Here is a 22,892-nt window from a genome sequence, read left to right on the forward strand (position 1 = left end):
AAAGGTTTGAATGAAAAGGACTATTTTCAAGAAAAACATCTTAGTTAATTTATTCTCTCCAGTCAATTCACTATAAAATAAACAACTAAGCATCAATCAACCACCCACATGCATACATATTTAAATACAAAACAGGCATTGTACATAGATAAAGATAGTAATAACAAAGAAAAATCAAAGAAGCACACATTTTCAAATCTGCAGTAGTTCAAATATTCACGTTTAGAATGGCCAAGTCAAGACCGAAACACAAAATCTGGAGCAAGACTAGAAAATAGTAGGTTTTCAGAAAATCTTGATCCAATCTGGCTAAGCACCTGCAGAAGGGACTGGAGAAAAATTCAGTTTCTGAAGGTTTAGGCTGATGGAGACATTTTCAAATAACACCTCCACAATAAATCTTTAATTATGGCGATGTTTTTCTCTTTTACATCAATAAAGTGTTTGTGAATTTTAATTTTGAATTTGAACTGAATTGTAGTGAAAAGCAATTCTTGAAAGTATTGACTTGTAGAGCACATATTTTATCATTTTCGAAAAAAAAAAAAAAACTCCCCACAATCATGCACTATTGGTTACTGTACATAAAACCCCGATGTAATACACATGTAATCAAAGAGCAGAGCAGAGCAGACATGTTTTTGCGAGGCACAGTACCTAAATCATTATTTCTAGCATTCTGCAAGGCAACTGACATTGGGATGAGAATGTGGGGCATGTTTTGGCTGGTATGTAATGTCAGCGGCTTGTTACGCACGGTGGCGAAACGTCAAAGCCGTAGAGCTGATGATAAAGTGTTGATGATGACAGAGCGCGTCTCTCCCCGCCCTCCGCAGACGCAGGGGGCGTAAAAAACAAGCTCCTCCTCATCCTCACCCACTTGCCTCTCTGTTGGTTTCTCATCCTCAGCACATCATGAGCCTGAACAGGTGAGCGCAACATTTTTTCCTGCTACGTAGTGCTGCAATCTATTAGAACATAATTTAGATTAAAAAACGTGTTTGGAGGAATGTCATTAGTGGCGGTGGATGTAACGGTGATGAGAGGGATGGGCGTCTCTGTGCGCTGAGGAGCTTTGCTGCTTCAATCCTTGAACTGATGCACTTGTTTCGGCATTAGACGCTCCAGTTTTGCTGACGTTGATCTGCTGTCTTTGCGTCGTGCTTTGTGTGCAGAATGCGCGGCAGCAACCCAATCAATATGAATCCTATTAGGGATCAGCTTTTGAACCCAAACCACAGGCTGCAGCCCATTACAGGCCGGAGGAGTGAAGGATGTGATGAGATGCAGGAATTTGTGGAGGACGGGGTTGTCACAGTCGCTATATCTCGCCCCCTCAGAGGGAGTTGCAACAAAATATGTGTGTGTAAATTTCAAAAATAGTTGTGTAAATAATTCCAAATGAAGCTCCTTGTTTGTTGTACCTCCTTTATAGCGCGTGTTGCCTTTACGTCGTTTTATTTGTATAATACATGGTTGACTTCCGGTTTTTGATTTGATACTTTGATTTTGATAAGACAACTTCCGCTGCATATTGTCGTTAATTGCAGCTTAACGACAAAAAGGAACAGAATAAGTTGCAAGTGTTTTTAAAATGTATCTTGTCATTAGCAGTCCAATTGATATAGACACAAGGTGTGTTTATTTTGCAAATAAGGATGACTGTGAATTTGCTTTATTGCATGCAAGGGCTGTAAAAGGTTTAGCAACTACATCTACGAAAATACCTTGCAGTTCTGGTTTAGAGTTCAAGTGAATATTCTATTGAATATTGAACATTCTATCAGACATACCATCTATTGATATTGATTACATCTCTATCGCAATAGATCTAGTTATTTATTTATTGCCCTCATGAGGAATATCTTTTGGAGGTCCAGAAACTCTCTTGTTCAAAAGCATCTCCTTTTCCTCTTCTCAGGATGGTGGCCATGTTGAACGAGTGGCTGTGGCAGGAGCAGTACTGGCTTCCTCCTGGCATCCGCTGGCAGGACATCGAGATGAAGGATGAGGACGGTCGTTTTCCTATGCCCAGGGATCTCCTCATCACGTTGCCACTGGCTTTTGCCTTTATAGCCTTAAGATATGTATTTGAAAGGTGAGATATCACTATTACTATGCCTTTAGGATGTCAGCACTTGTGCTTGTGAATTTAAATTGATGTTAGGTGTATGTGTCATGAAGATGGAGGGGTTGGTCTTACAGCAGTTAGCCATGTCTTTTCATTCACGATATATAAAACAGGGCGTGGATGCATTCTATGAATGCATTTGATTTGTTGCTTTAGTAGGAGAAGTTTTTACTAAAGCTAAAGATAGCTGAAGATGTCAACTGAAAATGCCTGTGCAGCTTCTTAGAGAATACAACAGGAAGTGATTGTGGTTTAATGTAGATCTATGTACCTTTAGAGCTTCTCACTGATGCATATGGAGACTTCCAGGTAAAAGTCTAAAAACTTTTCCAGTCACCAGGTGGTCAGCTGCATCTTCAGGTTTAGATTAATACATTACAAACTGTAGTTTTTCACTTTTTATTATATTAGTAATGTCAGTTACTAATGCCTTTCAAAAGTATTCAACATGTTCATTTCTTTTATTTTTAAAGTGCATTACATTACATAAAAAAATGTCCCTTTTTATTATGCCTGCGTTGGAACAGAATGGATACTGATGGATTTTTTAAATTCTTGTGGTCGTCCGTCCATTCCACAGGTTTACCACAGGCTCCATTCATGTCTATCATCATGCTTTGTTATGCAATCTGGCTTTGGTTTAAGATGATTGAAATCTGCTTTTGATTTTGGCCTCCCTGGTTAGCCATTAACTTAAGACTTTGGGTAACGGCACACTTCAAAATGCTGACACCCAAAGTTATGCTGCAGGTTAGATATTCGCTTCTTGCAATGTCTTAGCGATACCTCACTTCAAAAATAACAATTTTCCCAATTAAGTTTATTGTGATGAAAATACTGACTGGACAGAAAGATAAATAAGTTTGTTGCTGCAAGTCATACTGAAACCTTCTGGAGTCAAGTGTGAAAGCGACTAGATGCTGACGCACGTGAGAGTCGATCAGATAGGAGTAACGTTTTTTGAATGCTTTTTCTAATCAGTTGCCTCATTATCTGAACTGCCTGAAGTGAAATGTGGCATGCTGTTGAACTCTGCCTTCAGCTGAACCTTCATAGGGTGTTTAATATCAGAGAATAGTAACATTAGCTTTGCATGGGTAACAGGATGATAGAAGTATATACCAGCTCGTGCGTGTGTAGGTGTGCGTCTGTTTTGGTTGTGACGGGCATCTGGGTTGTTTTAGTCCCTGTGTAGCATGATGGATGAGGTGGTTCTTCATTCAATCTTCTCAGGCTGCAGCTGTTTTCTGTCTTGAGCTTACCACATGTCTGTGTGTTTGTTATGTGCTCCTGTAATCTGAGACCGTGCGGCTCCTCACAAAGCCAAGCCGACCTTCTCATTCTCTCCCTGATCTGTCCCTTCATCCTCGCTTTGTGATGATTACCTCTGAGATAGAGTTACACATGTGATTATACTGCCGAATGGTGCACAGAGACGGCCATTTGTAAAAACATCTCACTCCATCTCAGAAACTCTCATTGTTCTTCCTGCTTGCCTTATCCCTCTGATTCTCTCTGACCTGCACATGCACTTACAAACACGTTCAGATCAAGTGGACGTGTTGAGATGCTGATATGGCATCTCTTGATGCCATATCAGGCTATCTTGCCAAATGTAATACACCGATGGGCACAGCTCTACAAGCTGTCAGGAGTTGCATAATAAGCTATCATGTTTCCCTGCTCTGTACTGTAGCACAGATCCACACTGGGCAGCTGGTGTTGCTGATGGCTCTCATTGGTCATGTCTGAGTTACAGCTTATCCAAAAATGGTCTTCTTTGTTGTGCATTAAGTTTTACAATATATAAAAAATGATTTTCTGTTTTCTGTTCCCAGAATCATCGCCATTCCTTTTAGCAAGTGTTTAGGTGTGAAGGATCGGTTTCGGATTCGAGCTCCGCCTATCCCAAAGCTGGAGGCCTTCTACGAACACGTCAGTCGGCAACCATCACAGGTTTGTACTCCTCTTCCTCCTAATTAATTCTCTTCACTTTACAAAGCACAAAAACCAATAAACCATGCTGGAGCATCCAGGTGGGAGAAAACCCAAACCGTCATCTCATCAGAAAGCATGTCCACTGTTCTGGGTGTGGACATGAGGCTGGAGGACGATGGCGCTGCATGTTTTTTAATGACATTGTGTGAACGAACGTATTCACATGTGATTGTAATTGTGTTTCTTGCTTAATGGAAACATCACAATTACAAATTTTTGTTTTTTCAACATTAGCAGAATATTGACAAAGTTATGGACACATTTGCAATTGAAGCGCAGCTCGAGAATGAAAAATTCCCTATTTCTTGGAGTCAGTGGAGAAATTGCCAGTCCAGGGATTCCCCTAGTCTATTATAAGCCTGGTGGGCCACCAGGTTCCACCAGGTTTTACTTGTGCTCCCACCTGGCTTAGCATTGTTCATATATTAGTATTTTTTATTTTTTTATGATTGCCTTTTTTAAAGACTTTATGGTTGGTGTTTAGGTATTAATCTCCCAGTCTTCCAAAAATGCATAGCTATCAAATGATATTTTCCAATTTCCTTTAAACATTTTTTAACTGAAAAACACAGTGGGTGGCTGGATGACTGCCATGAACACTGGGGGTGTTGCAGGTTTTCTGGGGGAAACCCTGCAGTCTATGAACACAGATACACACAGGGCAAACAATCATGCAAGCACACACTCACACCTGACGGCAATATTTAGAAAACAATATCATCGAACAGTGATGTTTTTGACTGTGGGATAAAGCCAAAGTACCTGGAGAGAGCCAGCGCAAGGATGTGATCATGCGAACGCCATGCAAAAAGACCCCCAGGCTGGGATTTGAAACTAGAACCTTCTTGCTGCAAAGTATGCCAACTGTGCCACCGCGCAGTAATGCAACAGCAGAAAGCCCTCTTTTAAATAGTTCTAGCCTTTTAATTGCTAATTATACCAAATAATTAACTATAAGGTTGCGCTTTTAAGACAAAGAACAGAAGTAAGACGATCAGAGAAAAGATTTCTGTTTAACAGTAGCTGCTGTGGACAAGATGAAAATGTTAAAGCCAGTTTTTGCCAGGCCTCCTCTACCTGTTAAACCTGTTAGGACATTTTTAAAGCAAATTAATCCGACATAATGGATCATCTTCTTGTACAAGACTGACTGAGTGCACACAGTGACATTTGAACAGAAATTTGATGGCGGTGGCGGCAATTAGCACATAGAGATGTACATGTGATGTGAACGTTGATGCATGGTTGCCTCACTTGTAAGCTTTGTGTTTTCTCGTTTCTAAAGAGGGAGCAGCTGACAGGCGGAAGTTTTTCAGGGAAAGTCAGTATTTTCAATATGACTCAAACATGGCATAAGGTTCTATTGGGAACTACCTAACATTTGTTCCTCTGCTCGAAAGAAAGGAACGATTTTCAGAGCTGAATCTGGCTTTGTCTTTAAACATTTCGAGTGCCAGATTGACTGCGCATTTTGCTAACAGAGATGTTTTTAAGTATTGAAAATGTTATCAATGCAATAAATTGACAGCATCAATTCATTTTTTTAACAAAGGTGTGTGTGTTTCACATGGAAATTCTCCACGTGTTTCAGGAACAGGTGTAATACCAGCACCGCTGTTCCTGTCCTAACAAGCACAGCTGTACATTTGCCAGAACAAGACATGACTTGACCCATAAATTGGGATTTATCCCAGCCCTATCTGTCATGTATTTGGGTTCATGAAAACATGTCTGCAGTTTGTCCAGCCACAAGCAATCAAATTATATTCTGACCTAATTGCAATCCTTTTGTTTTCCTGTGTGCCGAGCAAGCAGCGGATTTTTGTTGTTCTGTCATTTTCATTTCTGCCTGCACTCTACGATAAGCGTATTTCTTAAAAGGCATGCTTTTACGAGATACATAACTTCCAAAATATTGTAATTGTTTTATATTACGAGTTGTGACAGCAGATGTAAAAAAATAAAAAATAAATAGTCAGTTTAAACGAGACTAATGTGGTGCCCTTTCTGCTTTAACTGAGAATAACGTCTCTTAACCTTGTAATTAAGTTTCACCCTGCTCAGACCTTTTAGCTGTAACAAAAGCTGGTGCAAAGTATCAGGGTGCAGAAAAGGAGAGGGGGGCGTCATCACACTGACAGCGCTGTGAGACACTCTCGTTTCTGACTCAGCAGAGCACAAATGTTTACATTCAGCACTTCTCCCTCTTTAGGGGTACTCCATTTTGAAATTATTAAAAGGATCTAACTAATGCAGGCTTGAAAAGTCTGGATGACTATAAAAAATAGAAAATGTATCCATCCAATCAGTTGATCCCTGTTTGAGTCTGGCCACTGTAGAAATATCTGTTGTAGATTCTGAATAAAAGTTTGTAATAATAACAAATATTTAGACATTTTACTCCAACTGTTAAGTAGCACAACTGTTAGCTTAAACGCTAAAAGGCTAAAAGTGCTTAGATTAAGTTGAAAAACGAAGCATTGTGTGTGGCTCTTTGTGTGTGTTTAGAGTCAAGTTGTGAGCTTGGGCAGGCAGTGTGGACTCTCTCAAAGAAAGATTCAAACCTGGTTCAGACACAGAAGGAACCAGGACAAGCCCAGCAACACAAAGAAGTTCTGTGAGGCATCGTGAGTCACTCGTTTTCTTTTCCTTGATTCAATAAGTGAAATAACCAGCTTAGCATCTGGAGCTCCTTAAGTTTAGGGTTTTTCATTGTTTGTAGGATTTCCATTGTATCTTTTTTTTTTTCTTGTTGTCGATGTGTTTTAAATTGTAATATTGCAGATTCAGTGTCACAAAGAGTAAACTTTTCCATAATTTTTCAATTGGATGGAAATGTTGAAACCTATAAGAGATGATTATCAATTTGTGCAGATGGCGGTTTGCGTTCTACCTCGTCTCATTCGCCGCCGGACTCGGCTCACTGATTGATGTAAGTTTGTCAGCCTATTTGTAAGAGGCGATTACGTATTCTTTAACTTTGTACTACCTTTAGAGTTGTATTGAATGATTGTTTCCTGGTTCTGCCAGACTCCCTGGTTTTGGGATCACAAAGAGTGCTGGACGGGATATCCCAAACAGGTGAGCAGGACACATTGTTATGAGTAGAAGTTTTGCATTTAACATATTTTCTGCAGCACTGTGTCAAATATACAGTGATTTGTTAAAAACTGTAACTCTGCAGACTATTTAGAGTAAAAAGTAAAAACATGCGGCAATCCTAACGGCTATGAATAAGTTGCATGAGTAAAGTAACTTGATTCTAGTAGCCAGTGTTGTACGAGAGCAAGACACCAACTGTGTGAGTGATGATGGTGCCGGGTAACCAGTCCAGCTTTTATTTAGGGTCGGTCCACTTATTGTTATTATAACCTTCCATTAAATATTCATTTTTATTGATTACAACATTTCACAGAAAATGTCTAAAATATGTTGCATTATGGTTTATAGAATAAACAGAAAGCACCATGTTACTGGGTGTAACTGGGAAGGATACAGTACGATTGAACTTTGTTGGAATGATCTGAATAAATGTAACTGGTAGGAATAGGACACGTCTGTCTTATAATGTGTCTGGGTATGACATTTGTTGTGAACTGAGTGTATATAAATAAACTGAACTGAGAAAAAGGGATCTAAAGTCAAGCTTTAGTTAGTACATGTGGTGAGAGGAGATGAGTTTAAGTATCATCCAAAGCATTTTTCACTGTGGATAAGAGACGAGGACACAGAGGAAGCAGGTCGGAGGGGTTAGGAACAGGCATTAGAGGAGATTTGTAATGTGGAAGGAAAACCCTTATGACATATAATTTGGAGGCCGTGCGGCTAAAACAGGGAGTGAAGCAGGAGGAGGCAGAGCTGAAGATGCTAAGACAGAAACTAAAATGGACAGGTCGGTTCAGTGACGTTAGAAAAGGCTGAGACGGTTGTGGGATGTGCAGAGGACGATCAATGGATTTATTGAACAGATGGGTTTAAATAGAAACTGCAAAGGAAGAGGAATAGCAGAATTTTACAGGGAAAGTTCCTGAACATGTGGAAAGAGGACAAACAGAGGACTGATGTAGGACACGATGAGATGGTGGCAAATGTTCTGATGGGGCAATCCCTGCAGGGAGCAGCTGAAAAAAAGAGAAAAATACAACAATACAACATTGCCTTGGATAATGTGCCTGTGCAATACAGAATTAACGTGACAGTCAGAAAATGTAGCGAGATTTTGATCAAACATACTTCTATTTAATAAGATCAAACTGATTGGTTGTAGTAACTTTTATTTTGATTAAAGAGTAAAACAAATATTTTGCTTTTTCTGTTTATCTAAAATCTTTGAGGACCAGTTTTACCATCGAACAAAAAATTTAATAAACCATTTTTACTAAGTGACTTCAGAAGAAATAGTCATAATTTTATTATTGGTCTTAGAGATCCAATGCAACATTTTGCACATATAACAGGTTAGCACACACCTTCCTACTGACTTTTATCAAAATTCCTTCCCCTCCTTCAGCGTCAACCTGCTTTCCTACGTCTAGACTCCCTTAAACTGTTTTAAAGCTAATATCTGTGGAGCGATGACAGCTCGGTATGCACGCATGTCGCCATTCCCTCCTGGACGCCGCCCTTCTTCATGGGTTCATGACCTTGAATAAAAAATAGTAGAAAAGAAAAAGACACAGCTTTCTGTATCTTTAGTTCAGACTTCAGACTTCCACGCTGCTCCACACTGCGCTGCACCGAGTTGTCCGAACCCTCTTTGGCGATAAAGAATGTGTTCTGAGGATTGAATGTTCCCATTCGCTTCCTACTATTGTGCTTCTGCAAACACTCCATGTTGAATGCTGTGCAAGTTTGTTTTTTTTTACTTGAGATAGTGCGCCACAATTTCCTTTGAAAGAAACACGTCCTCTTGTTTTGCGCACAGTGGGAATAATGTTGATGAATCTCTTACATTAGAGCAAGAAGTGCTTTGCCTTTTAAAAATTAGATTTTTCTGTATGTTTTATGTCTACTCAGATTCAGATTCAGATTCAGATTTATTTTTACTTGAGTCCCAAATGGGCAATTAATGTTACCTCCTCTTAAAATCTGTTGTTCCTGGGTGTCCTATTAACCCCATTCTACACTCTCAGCTATTTAAATTCTGATTTGCAGCTCTACAAACACTTGCAGAGAGTTCCCAAAGCTTTGTTGAGAAAGTGCATTTGTTTTGCTGCTGCATGCCCAGTGCCTTGCAAACATATTCAGGCAGCAAACCTGAGGGAGAAGGTCTTCTATTCAGATGAAACCAAATTTGTAATATATGGTGAAACATCAACACTACACATCAAATTGATCACACTATTCTCACTGTCACACATGTTGGTGTCAGTGTCATGCAGTGGGAATAGGAGAAAAAAAAATTGTTTTCCTTCCACTTCACAAATATTTTCTACTTTTTGTTGATCTAACACATTAAATTCTGATGAAATGCATTTATATGTTTGGTTGTGACATCAACCGAATGTGAAAAAGTTCAAGGGGTGTGAATGCCTTTGCACACTATGAAGTTCCTCTGACTGCGACTGCGCAGAGAAAGCTGAAAGGCTCTGTGAATGTAAATGTTTGCTCATTGTGAAGCTCTTCCTCTCATTCTTCAGCCTGTGGCCGACGCTCACTACTGGTATTACATCTTGGAGCTGAGTTTCTATTTGTCCCTGCTGCTCAGTGTTTCTGTGGATGTCAAGCGAAAAGTAAGAGCCTGACCCAAAAGCACTTTCACCTGTACGCAATTAAAGCACATACATTTAGCTTTTTGTTTTAGTGTCACACTTCCTACTCTTCTAATTCCACACTTGAAAAATGTATTTTACTTTTGTTTAGTGTTTGTCTTATTGACCACTTTTCAAACAGTTTTTTTAAATAATGTTTCATTTTTCTGCACTTTTCTGCATGATTAACTTCACATTAGAACTTTCATTTATAATATTTTCTGTGCACGTGTTTCAGGATTTCAAGGAGCAGGTGGTTCATCACATCGCCACCATATTTCTTATCGGTTTCTCCTATGCCGCCAACTATGTGAGGGTTGGCACGCTAGTGATGCTGGTGCATGATTCGTCCGACTTCCTGCTGGAGGTAAAATGCTACACACAGCTCAGAGCGGTAGCCGAGCCTTTCACTAGCGCCTACAGTCAGATTTTATCTACATCTCAACACAGATACTTGTCTGAGGTGGAGCAGAAGGAAAGGAAACATAAAAATAAATGCAAGTACAGTCACTTAATTGGCAGTTCATTACCTTCACAGAGATCACAGGAAAGCTTTCTTGTGTCCTTTTTGTTAAAGTTTCCTTGTTGTTTTAAGATATTCTGAAAAGACTTTGCAAACAAAAAAGTCCTAATAATCCCCTGTATATAATATAAACATTATTTTTGTATGCTTATCGGGATTTGTTGAAAGAATTATAACCTGCCGCTGTCAACAAGACTTTGTCCTTGGTTTCAAATGGCTGGTTTCCTTAAAGTCACTTGGCGCTGCTAACATCTAAATAATCCAGTTGCCATTGTAATATCTGAGCTGAGGAAAGATGTAAAACTAGTTATTTTACCTCGGGCATTATTACATGGTCAGTGGTACTGAAAGGATTTACAGTTGAAACTCCACGTCTACATAAACTGTATTTAAAGACGTATATGATGTTTTTCTTATTTTCTGACATTAAATCAAACTAAACATTTCAAATCAGAAACATTGATACACTAAGATTACTTTGCATAAAACAATTCAGCTATTGGTTGAAGGTGTTAAAAGCTATAAATATCCACAGTGAAATAAATACTATACCCATCTGGACTGAAAGTCCACTTAGGGATGAAGAAGCCAGCACTCCAAAACCAACATAAAAAGTCATTATAGATTGTAGTTTGTAATTGCTTTAATATGGGACAATAACTTAGTTTTTGAAGACATGTTCTGAGGTCGGATGAACTTGTCTTTCAATATATTTGTTCCAATTGGGGTAAAAAAAGGGAAAATTTTGCAAACCTGAGAATGTCGCCCAGCTGTGAAGTACTCAAGTGATAGTGACATGTTGTGTTGCTGTTTTGCTGTAGGAGAGACTGGTGCACTTCCCAAAGTAGTTGGCATTATGTGGGAACGTTGAAGCAATTTCTCCAGGTTATAATTTCGGGTTAGGAGCAAATGGGTTTTTTTAAATGGACCATGTCTTGAAGCACACTGACAAATTAGTTATAAAGTTCCTTAAGTATGATAACATCAATTTTCATCTCAGTTTTATTGTAAATCTGGCTGTACTGCAACCCGATTTACACCAGCTCTGGAGAAATCGGTCAAAATTAGAGTAACCTGAGTCATATGGCTTAATGGCAATGCTACCAAATATTTATGCAATGTATATAAACGACTGAATTAAAAAAATATTCCCTATAAAGTGTTTTTTCTTATTAACCCAGAGTACAGCTAATGGAAATAAACATACAGTTAGAGCCAGAAATATTTGGACAGTGACACAAGTTTTGTTATTTTAGCTGTTTACAAAAACATGTTCAGAAATACAATTATATATATAATATGGGCTGAAAGTGCACGCTCCCAGCTGCAATATGAGAGTTTCCACATCCAAATCGGAGAAAGGGTTTAGGAATCATAGCTCTGTAATGCATAGCCTCCTCTTTTTCAAGGGACCAAAAGTAATTGAACAATGGACTCTAAGGGCTGCAATTAACTCAGAAGGTGTCTCCCTCGTTAACCTGAAATCAATCAAGTAGTTTAAAAGTCTGGGGTTGATTCCAGGTGTGTGGTTTTGCATTTGGAAGCTGTTGCTGTGACCAGACAACATGCGGTCAAAGGAACTCTCAATTGAGATGAAGCAGAACATCCTGAGGCTGAAAAAAAGAAAAAATCCATCAGAGAGATATCAGACATGCTTGGAGTAGCAAAATCAACAGTCGGGTACATTCTGAGAAAAAAGGAATTCACTGGTGAGCTTGGGAACTCAAAAAGACCTGGGCGTCCACGGAAGACAACGGTGGTGGATGATCGCCGCATACTTTCTTTGGTGAAGAAGAACCCGTTCACAACATCAACTGAAGTCCAGAACACTCTCAGGGAAGTAGGTGTATCTGTCTCTAAGTCAACAGTAAAGAGAAGACTCCATGAAAGTAAATACAAAGGGTTCACATCTAGATGCAAACCATTCATCAATTCCAAAAATAGACAGGCCAGAGTTAAATTTGCCGAAAAACACCTCAAGAAGCCAGACCAGTTCAGGAAAAGTATTCTATGGACAGATGAGACAAAGATCAACCTGTACCAGAATGATGGGAAGAAAAAGTTTGGAGAAGAAAGGGAGCGGCACATGATCCAAGGCACACCACATCCTCTGTAAAACATGGTAGAGGCAACATGATGGAATGGGCATGCATGGCTTTCAATGGCACTGGGTCACTTGTGTTTATTGATGACATAACAGCAGACAAGAGTAGCCGGATGAATTCTGAAGTGTACCGGGATATACTTTCAGCCCAGATTCAGCCAAATGCTGCAAAGTTGATCGGACGGCGCTTCACAGTACAGATGGACAATGACCCCAAGCATACAGCCAAAGCTACCCAGGAGTTCATGAGTGCAAAAAAGTGGAACATTCTGCAATGGCCAAGTCAATCACCAGATCTTAACCCAATTGAGCATGCATTTCACTTGCTCAAATCCAGACTTCAGACGGAAAGGCCCACAAACAAGCAAGACCTGAAGGCTGCGGCTGTAAAGGCCTGGCAAGGCATTAAGAAGGAGGAAACCCAGCATTTGGTGATGTCCATGGGTTCCAGACTTAAGGCAGTGATTGCCTCCAAAGGATTCGCAACAAAATATTGAAAAAATATATTTTGTTTGGGTTATGTTTATTTGTCCAATTACTTTTGAGCTCCTAAAATGTGGAGTGTTTGTAAAGAAATGTGTACAATTCCTACATTTTCTATCGGATATTTTTGTTCAACTCTTTAAATTAAACGTTACAATCTGCACTTGAATTCTGTTGTAGAGGTTTCATTTCAAATCTAATGCGGTGGCATGCAGAGCCCAACTTGCGAAAATTGTGTTACTGTCCAAATATTTCTGGCCCTAACTGTATTAATCTTAACTGACAGGAAGCATTTAAAATCATTGTCAGGCAGTGATAAGAAAAAAAGAGAGGTTATGTCTTTTATATAGTTTTGATAAATATCTGGTTTCAACTTTTCACAGCCACCATGACATGAACTCTGCTTCTTCCATTTTAAACCAAATTTCATTTTGATGGTCAATGACAGGTTGAGTATCAAACATTGTCCTGTTTATTCCTGTGTAATTGAAATTTTAATTTGAACTTCTGGAAAATAGCAACATTTTGGCTTGGTAGCACTGGTCAAAACCCCTGATATCTGGGATGGACTGCAAGCTCCAGTCTTATTCCTGCAGCTGCATCCTCTCTGTTCCAAGTCAATGCAACTACAAAACTTAAGTCAAGACAAGTGGGCAGAAGAAGTCAAAGAAGAAGAAATGCCTAGCTGTTACTTAAGTAACTTCAGTTCTATGATTATGCACTTTTGCATCTGCTGATTTGTTAAATTCAAGTGATTTACCCTGAGCGGTCCTCCGCTCTGTTTTTGTTCACCCTTCCCTCGTTTCAGTTGGCTGGTTTTGTAGTCAGACTGAAGGAGGTGCATGCATCTGCATTTGAAAAGGATTGAGCAGAAATAGGCGCTTTTGTTGAAAGATTCATAATTGGCTCGCCTCCCGTCAGCAATTAGATTTTCTACAACTGAGCCAAGAGGAAGTGCAGCCGCATTGCTGCAAAGTAGCAGCTTGGGTATCTTGACAACTCTCAGCGGTGAATGCCAGGCTTCTTTTCAGCTTTCATCCATGTGGTGAATCTTTGAAAATTTTCAACAGACCATCTGAATCACTGCCCTGAAATGTCAGGGGTTTTGTCTGCAGATTAAGTTGAATTTGTCAGCATGTGTTTGTTTATTTTCCAATACGAAGCAATGGAGCGCAAAAGAACAATCTGAAGATCAATGTGCTTAGTGTCTAACTTCTAGTTAGTTCCTTTGCAGTGCAAAATGCTATATCATGAACAAATCATATTTCCTCATTGGCTCCTTCTATATGGTTGTTAACACGCCCTGAGACTAGTTGTAATTAATTATTTTTAAATTAAGTAAAAATAAGTAATTATGTAATTACTTAATTACTTAGAAAGCAATTATGTAATTACTTAATTACTTAAAAAGTAATTAAGTACAAATTAAGTAAATTGGACTTACTTTTTACTTTACTAATACAAAATTCAACTTTTATATTAATTAACAAGTAAAAATACATTTGTCTGCTCTCTTTTTTCTAGTCTGCCAAGATGTTCCATTATGCGGTGTGGACAACGACATGTGATTCGCTGTTTGTCGTATTTGCTGTTGTTTTCCTGGTTACAAGACTTGTGGTTTTTCCTTGCAGGTAAGACTGCATATCCCTTTTTCCTTTACAGTGAAGTCAGTTGTGGCATAAAAAATATGATATGGGAGCCGACATGGAAATAAAACATGAACTAAATAGATGTTGTAACACATGTAGAGTTAAAATGTTAAGAGGTAATGCAATTAATTAACAAATACTTCTGCAAGCCAGCATGTGAGTTTTATGATGATAGTGAATGTATCTTTTAATCCGAAAGCATAATCATGCATTAAAACATGATTAAAATCAAACCTATAATCGAAGTAAATCTATTTTCTGGACGTAGAAATACCATATCCAGAAGTAGAAGTCACAAATAAAATCTTGAAAGCTGCACTTAGTAGCACTCAAAAATGTTTGCATAAAATAAATGTAACAAAACATTGTTTTTGGAACATGCTGGATGTTTAAAATTGATCAGAGTGTCTAGGAAGTTTTATGTAATAACATTCTTTTTCTGCATGATAAATACATTATGTTTCTTTACATAATTGGAAAGATAAGAGATCTTATAATTTACCTACTGTTAATGATCAATACCTAATATGAAACATTTTTATCTATAAATAAATATACTCAATTGTTCAATTTGAGATCAGAAAAAAATTACATCTTAGGCTTTTTATCAAACCTTCATAAATAAGTATGGTGAGTGAAACTGAAATGAGAGACTTTAAAGTTACATTTTAAATGCATATATTTAATTATTAGTCACTGACGTAGTAAAAAGTAAAACTAAATGTAACAGATTTGTATTTTGGGTTTTTTTATTGTGAGATTTCAGGTGGTGAAACGTCAGACTTTGTCTCACTGACTGTCTTCACATTGTGCCTGATTTTTCAGAATTGTCCACACCACCATGGTGCTGTCTCGTGACTTTTTCCAGCCTTTCTTCGGTTATTATTTCTTCAACGTTCTGCTGTTAGTGCTGCAAGGTCTGCACATCTTCTGGGCCTACCTCATTCTGCGCATGTTGTACAAGTTTGTCTTCACGGGCAAGGTGAGTGTCGTTAAATCAGCAATGTGACGGAGGTACTGGGCGGAGAAACGCTGATGACCGTTACGTTTTACATGCAGGTGGAGCGAGACGAACGCAGCGATGAGGAAAGTGAGGTGGATGAACATGAAGAAGAAGGAGAAGAGGAGCCAGAAGGAAAAGATGGTGAGCGCAACTACAAGCAAAGGAAGGAGACTATCAACTCCAAGCTGATATCGCTGGCGAACAACTGTGTCCTAAACAACCTGACCAACCAGAGGAATCTAAACATCAGGCTGCGTAAAGCCAGATAGTGGACCTTCCCCTCCATTCTGCTCACTGGAAAGAAACTCAATCTTTTGCTTTGTATCATTAACCGTTTCAGATCAGGGTAGGACTCAATCCTTTTTTTTTTGTGACAAAGTAGAGCATCTATTCATGAATGATGGTAGAGATTTACAACCAATCTGAGACTTACAGGAAGCATAATCAATCAGCTAATAAATCAGTCAGAACAAGGAAACTATAAAATGTATTTCACATCTAATTGTAGTTTGTACATATCTTGTATTTATGTTCTGCATTTTATTGTAATAACTTGTTTGTAAATATCTGAGGGAGAGAGAGAGACCCCTTTTTTCTTCCTTATTTTTGAAGCGCTGAAGGTTTTATATTGTTGTTTATTAAGGTATATATTTAAATGGGACAAATGTAAGAATTGTTTTTTATTTTAATCCTCCTCCACATCTTTGTAGTTATTTGTACATATTTAATATAAAATACAGGTCATAGGACAGGAAAACCTTTGGAAACCACCAAAGGTTCATAGCAGTTCTAAAGTTAATATTTTTAGTAATATGTGATTCAATTCAGTGTTCCTATTTCTTTAGTAGACATATGTCGCCCCCTGGTGTTTCAGAAAACGCATATACTTGTCAAGAGAGATTTTTTTGTGAATGTCTGACACTGCAAAAATAGTACTGCTTCTGAAAATGTTTACTTCAACTATACTTTTTTTTATTGTCAAGGAAGCAACATTTGGGTTTACTGTTGTAGTTTGAGCTGGCATTTTACTTTGTTCCTTAAGCTGCTGTTTTACACTAACCTACCACATGAACTTAACTTACCTTATGAATGAAGTCGTTGTACTGGTGCTTTTAATTCTACTGGACAAGCATTCAACTGTGAGTGATGTGACTGGTCAAAATGTCTTGCATACATCATAACAAAGCGCGTCCACTCAGAGACACTTGCTGCTCAGTTTTAAGGTCTCAGATGAAGAGAAGCGTTTCCATTTGGTATTAGTAACTTATTGATAGAACCAAGCATGCATTTATCCAGTAAAGTGCACAAGCCGGTGTCTCCACTGCTGCAGACAAACACCGATATACTTTCATACGTTCACTGGAGCTCTCTAAAATGACTGGCTGCTTTCACTGTGCACACATGGCACGTCTGCTGCTTTTCTACTGTATCTGAAAGTTGTACAATGTAAATATTATAGAGGGGAGGTTAAAATAAAAAGGGCTGATTTGTTGAATGGTGTACATGCGTTGAGATCCAATTGAAAATTATTAAATTATTGTTTTAATACATTTATAAAGCGGTTACTCTTGACTGTTCTGTAGTGAGTTCACATGGACGTTTTGTTAACTGAGTGGCTTGTTGAAAACTTGAATAAATGATCCATATTTAATAAGTCAGAAAATGCTTTTATTTGTCCAAATAGAAAAGCTATTCTTTATATTAACTTTTCCAAACATAAAGGGCATTGCATTGCCACTTAATTGTCTTTTCAAACTCTTTTTTGCAAGTAAATTGTGAAAAGGGTTGCATGTATTTGTATTCTGTTATCTGTCATCCTAGTCAAATCCAATTAGAAACTTGCAGCAAGATGTAAAAATTATTGTTCACAGACATTATTCTTCCAATCTGAGTGAGCTTGAGCTATTTTTGCAGAGAATTGCAATATATTGGTATATGTATACTCCAAAAGACCACAAGCTTTAATTGCAGTGAACGTTTGTTTTAACACTTACTGATTGGGGGTGAATAAAAATACATTCCCAAGTCGCCAGATTTTAAAGCTTTTGACAACAGCGTATCATTTTCTTTTTTTATGTTTTATGTTGGTCTATCGAAAAAATTCCAATAAAAAGCATAGAAGTTTGTGGTCAAAATGTAAAGAGGTTAAAGGAGAATTAATATTTTTGAAAGATTCTTTAGTATAAATCACTTTTAGATCAGTTTTACAAAATAAAGACTTCAGATGTATCATTTTATTTAACAAGATTAGATCATATGACCATCCTCATGGTGACACATCCTCTAAGGGGCAAAGGGCAGGGTACGGCATCGTCTATCTGAATGCAAGTGTCTATGTACGGGTCCAACAGCATCATGTTTGGGGATGCTTTGTTGCTTTTCCTCTCACTGACTAGATAGATCTGGCCATTGACGTTGGTACAGCCACAAAAAAACTTTCTCTCCAAGCACTCTTCTTCGAGTATCGTCCATTCATCAGTCTCCATGTCAAAACGCAGGGCTTGGCCTCCAAACAGGTAGAGGGCACCATTGAGCTCAGTGGCAACCAGGTCATACCTGAAAGAGAGTTTAAAAATAAAAATAAAACATTTCTTTCCTGTTTGAAATATAATTATTTTTCAATCATTTCAGTTTAGGAATGTGAGAAGCATAATCTGAGGAGTCACGTTTACTCACCGTGGAAACGGTGAATTGGAGACTACATCCCACTGGTCCTCCTTCACCACATATCTCTGAATTCCTGCATACACATCCCCGTTTTCATCTAGACCACATGCAACATAAATACACATTCCCAGAGCAGCTGTGGCTGCCCTCTCCACTGCCCTGACCATGGGGTTCACCCCCTGCCAGCCCTCCTCTGACCCCAGGACCAGCCTCTCTACGTCAGCCACGAGGCCTTCATCCATGCTGCCACCCAGCACATACACAGCTGAATCCAGTCCAATGGAGCAGTGACTGTGTCTGGATTTCTGCATGGCCGGACCTTCTAGCCAGCGCTGGTTCCCACATTCGTATATCCTGACCCAGTCCACACTGAACCACAGCACGTCCCGGAAGTAGCCTCCTGTGACGACCACATTGTCACCTGAGAAAATTAGAAAGTACATCAACAAAAATCCCAGTAGAAAGTAATAGTCTGTAATGTACTTTTATATATTTCATGTAAAGGAATTAAAACTATTTCTTAAAAGTGCCCCTTGAGCATTTTTATATATTTTCACTTTACAACCAAAACTTCAGCTTTCTTTATTGGGATTTGATCAAATAATCCAACACCAAGAAGTGTATGATCATGACGTGAAAGGAAAATGTAAAATGGCTTTCGAATTGTAACGTGCTTTTGTAAAATCTCTAATTTTAGAGTACCTAAAATTAGAGATTTTAGGTACTCTAATACCTAAAATCAAATAAATTCTCTTCTGAAATTATCCAAGGAGTAAACAGAGTTCACCCATGTGTCATTTAAGGTTAAGTTAAACTTATGTTAGTTATTTGCAAAGGAGAATAGGCAGTAATTGTATTCACTATGTGTACAGTACTTCACAAGAATTGCAGCTGGTAGGTCGCCAAAGCAGATTCTACAAAGTGTTATTAGTGTAAGTAAATCATCAATCATCATCCCTTCACTTCATAATCATGCATAACCTTGTGTTGCTTTAATAATACCTTTAACATACATTGAAGTTTTCAGTGTGATAAAAAATTACAAGGGCACAGATCCATTAACAGGTATGGAAGACACTGTACATCTTATAAATATTCTACCTTAATTTTAGTATACTCATCAACAAGACAACGGTCGTTACAACTTTATCACACAAACATCATACAAACATTACCCACTGCTGCGACAGAGTACTGAGTTAGGTTCTTTCTCTGCAGAGGTGAGCAGCTTTGCCATCTACCACTCTGAGGGTGGAACTGATACAGAGCCTGTTCTTCCTTATCATGAGGTCCACCCAGGATGTACAAAGTCTCGCTGGCTCTGGTTCTCCTCATTGACCGTCCCACTGACCAAGAAGGTGGAAAATATTCATTGAGCTTGCCGATGAGTCTGGCTCTGGGGTCAGAACTTTTCATTTGGGTCAAAAGCTTAGAAAGGAAAGGTAAAGAGAGAGACTCGGGTCTCACCAGCTCAATCAGCTCCAGGAAATGTTCCTCTCGCTTAGGGTCAGATGACACCCAGTGCATGGTGGCCTCCAGGGCCTGATCATCTCTGAAGATGGCCAGGTCATCGCTGGCAAGAAGGTCTGCTAATCTCTCCTTTGAAAGGCACAGGAAGTCTTCTTGGGAGGAAACTGCAGAGAAATGTGTGAGCGCCACCTGTCGTGCCGCGGTGTACAGCTGAGTACAACCCAGCTGCCAGGCATAGGCCATCATTCCCAAGCAGTTGGTGAGGTGCAGCTCACGCTCGAGGAATTTGCAGCACAGCAGCCTGGGTCGCTCCAGCTGCAAGAAGTCTGCCGTCTCCAGGATTCCCAGGACATTTTCTCTCTTCAGATCTAGTCTGTGCGTCCTGCTGTACTCCATCAAGACCTTAAAGTGCTGCAGCTCTACCCCTTTGATCTCCACATGCCTTTTGTTGCTTTCCATGCCACAGCCAAAAAACAGAGCCCTGAAGTAAGGGCTCTGGAGCGCCAGATGGTGTCGGCTGACATAAAAGCTCTCTCCTTCCACCTGCAAGGTAGCGTCAGGAATTGTGTCAGGCTTTGAGGCTTCAACACAGAGGGCAGATTCATCCGGCTCGACTTTGTTTTCTGGTTGAGGGAGAGGATTCAGACGACAGCTTTCAGACTCCTGCTCAGTGTCAGCTTTTCCGGCCATGTCAACACAGCCAAGCCTAATATCTGTGTCCCACTTCACAACCCAACACACCAACTGGTTCTCAGGTCAAGATTATAAATAGACTCTGCCCTGTGACTGATCTAGAAGAGCAGAGCTTCCACTCCACCAGTAGAATAAAAATAATAATAATAAAAAATATAGGTGTTTTACACTAAAAGATAAAAAATTTGTCCTAGCAATATCCTAATTGAAGTTGTACAATAAATTATAACATTAAAACATGTTTTTGATGTTTAAGCGATATAATATCACACTACAAAAATATGTGTATCGTTTGGTTTAAAATGTCCTTTTTTATTGAGGAAGTATGTTTTTGTTCAAATGTGATAAATATAGCCCAACGTAATGAGAGCAACACGAAATATTAACATTTGATTGTAAAAATTATTGATAGAAAAATGCAATTTTTAAGTCAGAGAAAACATGTTCTAATTTTTTTATTTGTTATTCAATAGAGATATTAAAATAAAGTAAACGTTGTAAATTAAAAATACATGTAAAGTATACACGCATAGACATGAGCACGGATTTATTTCTTTGCGTACACGTCTCATGACGTCATCCACTGACGTTGAGCGATTTGATTGGTTTTACGTTTCTGGAGTCATGATTTAACTTCCGTGTCACGGAGCTAACATGGCGGTGAGTTCGTTGCACGTTTGCTTTCATTTTAACATATATTTAATCTGTCAAATTATAAAACATTATCGGATTGATTGCTAACCTGTAAGCGTGTTGAGATGAAGAACGGGATTTCCAATGTAATTATACAGTTGTTTTGTTTACATTCATGATAACCTCTGTTAGCAAGCTAAGCTCATGCTAATAAATTCCGACTGTGAGCGTTTTGTGATTTAAAAACAACACAGCCAAACTTTGGTTTCTGCAGGACAAAGAAAAGAAGAAAAAGGAGAGCATCTTCGACTTGTCTAAATACATTGACAAGACAATTCGTGTGAAGTTTCAAGGAGGAAGAGAGGGTAGGTGGCTCATAGGTGCAAATGAACTAAAGGAATTCATTCAGGTATTGAACACGCTGAGTGTTGCCTCTTTGTTTCGCAGCCAGCGGCGTCCTGAAAGGATTTGATCCTCTGCTAAACCTGGTGCTGGACGGCACGATCGAGTACATGCGAGGTACGTGGACAAGTTTTAAGGCTTTAAAGCTCGACGAGAGGAGCTTAAATAACCAGTGGACTGCTGGAACTTCATCTCTTGCTCAGACCAAACATTACTTTATTCACTTCTGCATCCATGACCAAAAAAAAGTCTCTGACATACAGCCATTGAAAAAAAGAAGAGCTCCCTTTTTCAGTTTCAAAGTTTTATGCATACACGTATATTAGGTTTTGCTAAACGGATAATTCATGTGATGCGTGTTTTTTTTTTGTTTTGTTTTTTTTACTGTTTTGCTGTGAAAATAGTTCAGTGTTGTCAGTAAGTGTTGGTGTAAGTCACGTGATTTGTGGTTATAAATAGAGGACAACAAAGTTGCTAACCAGAAAAATGTGCGTATTTAAAAGTAAACTTTCTTTTTAAGATAAAAAGAAAAATGCAGGTCTGCAAATATTTGTCTGCAAGTTAGGTTTATTTTTTTAGACAGGATTGACCATTACTGTTCCTGGAGAAACAAGTTAATTATATCAGATCTCCTTATGCAAAAACAAAAAAAATTGCCTTGATTTGCATACTTCTAAGTAAAAGGAATCTCCTCAAAAGACCAAAAACCTTTTAAAATCTGATCTTTGTAATAAACCTCTCTTAATGCACACTCTAATACAAAGTTGAACACAGAACTACTTGTCTGACTGCAATCTGATTCTTGTAGTGTTAACTTGGAGTGAATCTGTGTGTAGATCCAGATGACCAGCTGAAGCTGACAGAAGACACCCGGCAGCTGGGGCTGGTGGTCTGCAGAGGAACCTCCGTAGTGCTGATCTGTCCTCAGGATGGTATGGAGGCCATACCAAACCCCTTCATACAGCAGCAGGATGGCTAACTCTCTCGTTAGCTGCTTAGTGGCATATACTTGATTTTTTTTTTTTTTTTTTTTTTTCATGTTTTCATAATTGTTTTTTATTTTTAACCCATTACAGGACAGTTTTAGTTCATAAAACAAACCTGTTGACTTAAGTTAAAAATCTACCACAAAATGAATCAAATGCACTTCACCTCTACTTTTTATGTAGTGTGCAAATGTTGCAAAGTTTTGTTTGTATAGACCCCAAAAGTCTGGGAAGTGTTGACGTGACAATTTTATTTTTTTTGTCTGTAGTATCTTTTATAATTCTTTGTTTTTGATAAGAAAATAAAGTGGAAAATCTAATTTTGCTGGGTGTTACAAGTCACTTTTTCTGTACATATTTACCAGAAAAGCAAGGCTCAGGCATGAGTAGTTGTTTGTAC

General features: G+C 38.6%; 3 protein-coding genes across 4 annotated transcripts; 2 read left to right on the forward strand and 1 right to left on the reverse strand.

Annotated features, from left to right (window-relative positions):
- The first annotated feature begins 820 nt into the window (after positions 1 to 820).
- LOC103464177 (ceramide synthase 2-like) lies at positions 821 to 17,426 on the forward strand. Its single transcript, XM_081606391.1, has 11 exons — positions 821 to 929; positions 1,922 to 2,098; positions 3,970 to 4,087; positions 6,638 to 6,756; positions 7,004 to 7,061; positions 7,160 to 7,210; positions 9,769 to 9,861; positions 10,118 to 10,246; positions 14,514 to 14,620; positions 15,464 to 15,620; positions 15,698 to 17,426. Exons 1-11 carry the CDS (start codon positions 916 to 918, stop codon positions 15,908 to 15,910), a joined length of 1,236 nt encoding a protein of 411 aa, XP_081462517.1. The 5' UTR covers positions 821 to 915; the 3' UTR covers positions 15,911 to 17,426.
- A 417-nt stretch (positions 17,427 to 17,843) lies between these two features.
- LOC103464114 (kelch-like protein 23) lies at positions 17,844 to 20,598 on the reverse strand. The gene is made up of 3 exons (XM_008407962.2): positions 19,484 to 20,598; positions 18,318 to 18,729; positions 17,844 to 18,197 (listed from the first exon to the last, which is right to left on the reverse strand). The coding sequence occupies exons 1-3, from the start codon at positions 20,466 to 20,468 to the stop codon at positions 17,894 to 17,896; spliced, it is 1,701 nt and encodes a 566-aa protein (XP_008406184.1). The 5' UTR covers positions 20,469 to 20,598; the 3' UTR covers positions 17,844 to 17,893.
- Positions 20,599 to 21,044: 446 nt separating this feature from the next.
- Positions 21,045 to 22,816, forward strand: lsm7 (LSM7 homolog, U6 small nuclear RNA and mRNA degradation associated). 2 transcript variants are annotated; one of them, XM_081606395.1, is made up of 4 exons: positions 21,045 to 21,131; positions 21,379 to 21,469; positions 21,552 to 21,623; positions 22,343 to 22,816. In XM_081606395.1, exons 1-4 carry the CDS (start codon positions 21,126 to 21,128, stop codon positions 22,483 to 22,485), a joined length of 312 nt encoding a protein of 103 aa, XP_081462521.1. In that variant the 5' UTR covers positions 21,045 to 21,125; the 3' UTR covers positions 22,486 to 22,816. The 2 variants fall into 2 exon arrangements, with proteins under 2 accessions (XP_081462521.1, XP_081462520.1); XM_081606394.1 differs by lacking the exon at positions 21,045 to 21,131 and adding an exon at positions 21,138 to 21,250.
- The last annotated feature ends 76 nt before the right edge of the window (positions 22,817 to 22,892 follow it).

This window comes from Poecilia reticulata, chromosome 4 (genome assembly GCF_904066995.2).
Source record: "Poecilia reticulata chromosome 4, P_reticulata-male-v2, whole genome shotgun sequence".
NCBI classification, from domain to species: Eukaryota; Metazoa; Chordata; class Actinopteri; order Cyprinodontiformes; family Poeciliidae; genus Poecilia; species Poecilia reticulata.

Excerpts from the sequence above, each read along its gene's own strand:
- LOC103464177 (XM_081606391.1), top strand. Across the intron at positions 7,062-7,159 it reads GACTCGGCTCACTGATTGAT|ACTCCCTGGTTTTGGGATCA; the intron begins GTAAGTTTGTCA and ends TGGTTCTGCCAG. Across the intron at positions 10,247-14,513 it reads CGTCCGACTTCCTGCTGGAG|TCTGCCAAGATGTTCCATTA; the intron begins GTAAAATGCTAC and ends TCTTTTTTCTAG.
- LOC103464114 (XM_008407962.2), bottom strand. The coding sequence starts at position 20,468 with ATGGCCGGAAAAGCTGACACTGAGCAGGAGTCTGAAAGCTGTCGTCTG. Across the intron at positions 18,730-19,483 it reads GTACTCTGTCGCAGCAGTGG|GTGACAATGTGGTCGTCACA; the intron begins GTAATGTTTGTA and ends TAATTTTCTCAG. Across the intron at positions 18,198-18,317 it reads TCCAATTCACCGTTTCCACG|GTATGACCTGGTTGCCACTG; the intron begins GTGAGTAAACGT and ends ACTCTCTTTCAG.
- lsm7 (XM_081606394.1), top strand. The coding sequence starts at position 21,230 with ATGAAGAACGGGATTTCCAAT. Across the intron at positions 21,470-21,551 it reads GTTTCAAGGAGGAAGAGAGG|CCAGCGGCGTCCTGAAAGGA; the intron begins GTAGGTGGCTCA and ends TTTGTTTCGCAG. Across the intron at positions 21,624-22,342 it reads CACGATCGAGTACATGCGAG|ATCCAGATGACCAGCTGAAG; the intron begins GTACGTGGACAA and ends ATCTGTGTGTAG.